The sequence below is a fragment of the Emys orbicularis genome, chromosome 13 (assembly GCF_028017835.1).
Source record: "Emys orbicularis isolate rEmyOrb1 chromosome 13, rEmyOrb1.hap1, whole genome shotgun sequence".
Taxonomy (NCBI): domain Eukaryota; kingdom Metazoa; phylum Chordata; order Testudines; family Emydidae; genus Emys; species Emys orbicularis.
The window spans coordinates 5,291,445-5,297,120 of record NC_088695.1 but is presented as its reverse complement, the minus strand read 5'-3'; the positions used below and the strand labels follow the sequence as shown (position 1 = coordinate 5,297,120).

Below are 5,676 nucleotides of genomic sequence, written 5' to 3'. Positions count from 1 at the left end.
CCTCCAGGCTGGGCCACAAAGGCCTGGCACCCCCTCCACAGGCCCTTGTTAACAACCTTCTCGTGCGTAAATCACAATAAGTAACCTAAACGAATGCATTTTTACTTCTCCTGCTCAAGTTGACTTGCATCTGTCCGGCTCCCAGCCCATCTCTGCCTTGCTCTTACACATCCACGCACCAGCCAGGGGTTCTGACCTTCCAACAGTTGTTATGCTTCTTACTGCTCTGTTTCTGTGGTTTGCTTCTTCGTGCCCGGCTGGCGTTAACAGCTCCCTCTTGACCCTCTGCTTCATCCTGCTATTTGAACAGCCGAAGGGTTTTACACAAACCAGTTATTGGATGTGCAAACGGTCGCAGCAAAGTCAAAAGTGCCGTATTATCAAAATCGCATGCAAAAGCAAAAATTCCCGTATATTTTCGTATACTGTTATATATATAATATTAATGCTGCTCGCATTATTGAGTATACATTTGACTAACACAATTCATTACACAGTTCTCCAACACATCCCTTCCAGCTGCTGCCATGATGGGACTTCTCCACGTGGTTCCCTCCCTGCTCCTCCTCTCCCTGCCAGGCCCCAGCTCTGGCTCCAATGACGATGGCACCGTGGTGCTCACCACCAGCGGCCCTATCCGGGGCAAGCGCCTCCCGGCCGGCTCCGACACAGTGACGGCCTTCCTGGGCATCCCCTACGCCGAGCCCCCCGTGGGGGCCTTGCGCTTCCAGAAACCGCTTCCCCACCAGCCCTGGAGCCACGTCCTGGAGGCCACCGGCTTCGGCAACGCCTGCCACCAGCCTCCGCTTACTGGTTACCCTGATGCCGAAATTTTCTTCGTCAATACGCCGCAGTCTGAGGACTGCCTCTTCCTCAACATCTGGGTGCCCCATCCACGGCCTCCTGTGCCGGCCCCCATCCTCGTCTGGATCCACGGCGGGGGGTTTTATATGGGTGCAACCTCTGTGGAGCTCCACAGTGGCCGCTTCTTAGCCGCCACCGAGAAGGTGATCGTGGCCTCCATGAACTACCGGCTGGGGGCGCTGGGCTTCCTGTCCCTGCCCCCGGCCGCCCCGGGGAACGCCGGCCTGTGGGACCAGCGCCTGGCGCTGCGCTGGCTGCGGGACAACGCAGCCGCCTTCGGTGGGGACCCGGCCCGTTTGATGCTCTTCGGCCAGAGCGCTGGGGCTGGGGCGGTCGGCCTCCACCTCCTCTCCCCGGGGAGCCGGCCCCTCTTCACCCGCGTCACGATGCAGAGCGGAGCCCCGACAGCACCATGGGCTTGGATTTCACTCAGAGAGGCCCAGGAGAGAGGCCGGAGGCTGGGCCAGCTGCTGGGCTGCACCGATAGCGATGACACGGCCCTGGTGGGCTGCCTGCAGGGGAAGGAACCCGGGGAGTTCCCCAAACACGAATTCTCTGTTTTGCAGTACCCGGATCTGTTGGGGATATCCTTTGCGCCAACACCAGATGGGGATTTCCTCCCTGATACACCACCAAGGCTACTCCAGGCCCAGCATGACCAGCCTATAATACCCATCCTGACCGGCATCACTGCCAACGAAGGCTCCTACTTGCTAAGTGGCAGTGTCCCCAGCTTCAACCTGGAGAACGCCAGCTCCATCGGGTGGCATGAGCTGCTGAAGCTGGTGAGGCTCATAGCACCAGGGGCACCAGAAAAGGCCACCCAGGCCATGGCACAGCAGTACAGCCAGGAGGGGGAGAAGCAGGGGGAGGCACAGTACCGACGGGCCATGGAACAAATCGTTGGTGACTACGCCATTGTATGCCCGGTAGCCGAGGTGGCTAGGCGAGAGGCAGAGGCTGGCAATCCCGTGTATGCCTACTACTTCACCCACCGCAGCAGTGGCTTGTCTTCACCTGAGTGGACAGGGGTGCCACACAGCTCTGATCTGCTCTTCATGTTTGGGACCCTGGCATCCGTGAGAGGCACCAACTACACGCACACGGAGGCCGAGGCGGGGCTGAGCCGCAGGGTGATGCGGTACTGGGCGGAATTCGCCAGGAGTGGGTAAGGGAATTCCCCACAATCCTCTTGTGCCCCTGAGCCAGACCATGAGAGCAGCTGTAACTCTTTGGCCAGGTGAACACAACATCCAGGAAGACCCGGCTCAATGCCATGCAAGAAGGCGTCCCTGTGAAAAATAGTTAATCTATTTGGTTGAAGCCCCTGACCTAGAGCTGAACTTACTTTGGGGATGTAAAATCTGAGCCCCCTGATTCCTGGTTAGGGATAATTCCCTTCTTCCCTCATCAGGATGTCAGTAATCCCATAAACACACGCACTCTCATTAAAGGAAACATGGTTTTTAGCTAGTAGCCAGTGATCTCAGAATTCTGCCTGCCCTTTCCCAGCTGTTCCACACAAACTCAGGGGATGTCTATGCTACGAAGACCATATGGTCATGGCTACAGCACCGTAGCTAGACCGGAGTCACCCCATAGTGTAGACACGGCCTACCTTGAGGGAAGGGGATTTTCCACCTGTGTATGAACACTGCCTTCCCAAACCACAATCGCTGCATTCACAGCACAGCCTTCATAGGCACCGACTCTGTGGGTGCTCCGGAGCTGGAGCACCCACGGGGAAAAATTAGTGAGTGCTCTGCACCCACCGGCAGCCAAGCTCCCCTCACCCCCCACCCCAGCCCCGCCTCTTCCCCTGAGCGCGCCGGGTCCCCGCTCCTCTGCCTACCTCCCAGCACTTCCCACCCGGCCACTGCCAAACAGCTGTTTGCAGGCTCCAGGAGGGAGGGGGCGGAGCGGGAACGTGGCACGCTTACGGGAGGAGGCGGGGAAGAGGCGGGGCCGGGGTGGCGATTCGGGGAAGGAGTCGGACTAGGGCCAGGGAGGGGGCGGAGTTGGGGTGGGGACTTTGGGGAAGGGGTGGGAATGGGGGCAGGGGCAGGGGTGGGGCCTCATGGAAGAGGTGGAGTGGGGGTGGGGCTAGGGGGCAGCGGGGGGTTGAGCACCCCCAGAAAAGAGGGAAGGTGGACGCCTATGCCCTCCTTCCACCAACATAACTGCAGCTACACTGGGAGTTGGGTCGGCACAGCTTCCTCAGTCAGCTCTGGCAGCCTAGCTTTTAGGGCTTAGATATTGGAAAACAGTGGCCATCATTCATGGGTGGCACGTGAACCGCCGGCTGGGGGAGGCTAGCCCCCAGCCCCGCCCCTTCCACCCGAGGCCCTGCCCCTTCTGCACCCCCCACCAATGCCCAGAGCTCTCCCCACCGCAGCCGCTGGCCCCCGCCCCAGGCTAGTGCCTCCAGGCCTGGAGCACCCTCAACCCCAGGGCGACGGGAGAGCAGGTGGCATGGCCTGAGCCGGAGCCACCCCACAGGGAGACTGGAGCCGTGCCGAGTGGGAAGCGGGGGCGGGGGGGAAAGACTGGGGGCAGGGCATGGGTGGGGCCACGCCTGGCTGTTTGGGGAGCCTCAGCCTCCCGCAGCCTATGATACCCGCCGCCCATGCCATCGTTCCTAGGAGCAGTCTCACTTTATGCAAGGGCTGTAGGCCAATGGTAGCCATCATAACTTAGGGCAGCCTGTGGCTTCAAACTTGAGAACAACTGGAGACAGCAGCCATCTTTATAAAGGGCAACCTGTGGCGTCACCCCATGTGAGGAGAATTAGAGGCAACCACCATCTTAACTGAGGGCAGCCTGCGGCTTCACTCTGATTGGGAACAACAAGGGATGGTAGCCATTTTGGGAAAGGGCTAGACTTTGCAAGTTTAATGACCCCTTGGTCTGGGATGTCAGACTCCAGCAGAGCATGTTCCCATCCCTGCCCAGGCCTGGCTCTGGGTGGGGAGTGTGATCTCTGGGCTTCATCAACTGTCTGTTGAAACCCCAGAGCATCATTCACCTCCCCGTGTGGGGCGTGTTTCCCCCCAGGAATCCCACAGGGGCAGGGAACACCAGGGAGCAGTGGCCTCGCTATGACCCCAGGGAGCAGAACTTCTTCCGCATCGGCATGGAGCCGCCCCAGGTCAAGGGGCGATCGCCTGCCCGGCACTGCAGGTTCTTGGCATGGCTGACCAGAGCGCAGCAGAACGCCACAGGTGAGCAGCAGTGTGGTGAGAGGACAGCAACTCTAGAGGGGAAAGGCCGCATGCCCCCCCCTCTGAGCCAGCCAGTCCCCACTCCACACTGGACCTGGATCAGAGCTAGCGCCCCCAAAGGGGAAAGGCCTCATATCCGATTCCTCTCACCCCATGGGAACTTGGGATGTTACAATTACACCTCCACAGCATGTCTTCCGAAGAGTCAAAACTTGCTTGCACACTAAAGAACTTTGGAAGACTATGTACCAGCGCCACCTAGTGGTGCTTCCTCTTTGTCCTTTTTCTTCTCTTTATATCCCCCCAAAAGCATGATTTTGTCCCCAGCGTGAGGATGCCCCCCCCTTTCCCCGCCCCATGGTTCATTCGCCGGTGTCTTTTCTCCTGCGTTAACTTCACATCCTCATATGGACGCCGTATGTAAATGGAGCTTCATTTACACAAGCACCGAGGTAGACAGGCAAATAAGCCATCCTTTGTCCGTCAGAACTCTGCTTTTCCCTTGGTCTCTAAAACATATTTTCAGTACTTAAGCACAGCTCCTTAAACATCCCCGGTACGTACATCTCGCAATGATTACAGGGCTTGGTACAACAGAAGCTTCACGTGACGGAGTTTATGGATAAATACCGTGAAAGTGGGGTGTTAGGTGTAGTGAGTTTGTCAGGCCTCTCAGAAGTGGCTGTTACAGACCAGTAAAACCTTTGCCAGCTGGGACCAGCTCTGTGTCAGCATGGCAGGATGGATCCAAAGACAGAGGGGGATGGGGGCTGGTGGCCAGTAATGGCAAGGAAGCGATAGAAGGCGTTGAAAGAATGAAACGCAGCTGGGTTCTGGGGAGGGGCGCAGCTGCTGTGTAACAAGGGAGTGAAGGAGAAACCAAGAGACACTGTGAAACCTATGTGCCACAGGCCTCTTATGGGAGGCAGAACAGAACCTTGCATGTTGGACCCTGGGGTCACAGATGCTGGGAAACACGGGAACTCCAGCAGCACAGCGTCCCCTACTGGTACAATGTAGCATTGCAGTCGGAAAGGACTGTGAGGGGAGAGCGCCCCCTACTGAGCCCCCAACCTGCTCCCTGCAGCACAGCGCCCCCTAGTGCCACACTAGGGCAGCACTGACTGCCAGGGGACAGCACCCCCTACTGAGCCCCCGCCTTCCAGCACCTAGGTTTCGGCTGCAGGTTTCCCACCCCACTTTCAACCACACCAAACCCTGCTCAGGCTGAGTTTATCCCCACTGCTGTTAACCCCACTCGCTGTGTGTCCCGCAGGAGCAGACCCAGGATGTGTGGGGCCCAGGAAGCGGCGCATGAGGAGCTGAGCAATTACAATTCCCCTGCCGGGGGGGGACCCGACCCTCCTTGCAGATGACAGCATCCAGTTCCTGTTAACGGCTGCGGCAGCTGCTGATTTATTAATCGCACTGATAAACCCCTCAGTCGTCGCTGGACTAAACCGCCCCCTGTAGCCTCCCGGTGCATTAAAGCATATTCAGTCTACAGACACTACCCTGGTGTGCGAGATTGGTTAGCTGCTCCTAAGCAGTGGGGAGGGAGCGAGAGAGCGTATGTGTGTTGGGGGCAGGG

At 58.4% G+C, this 5,676-nt stretch overlaps 1 protein-coding gene across 1 annotated transcript; it reads left to right on the top strand.

Annotated features, from left to right (window-relative positions):
* Positions 1-527: 527 nt before the first annotated feature.
* Positions 528-2,036, top strand: LOC135887945 (acetylcholinesterase-like). Its single transcript, XM_065415747.1, has one exon. The coding sequence runs from the start codon at positions 528-530 to the stop codon at positions 2,034-2,036; it is 1,509 nt and encodes a 502-aa protein (XP_065271819.1).
* The last annotated feature ends 3,640 nt before the right edge of the window (positions 2,037-5,676 follow it).

Excerpts from the sequence above, each read along its gene's own strand:
- LOC135887945 (XM_065415747.1), top strand. The coding sequence starts at position 528 with ATGATGGGACTTCTCCACGTGGTTCCCTCCCTGCTCCTCCTCTCCCTG.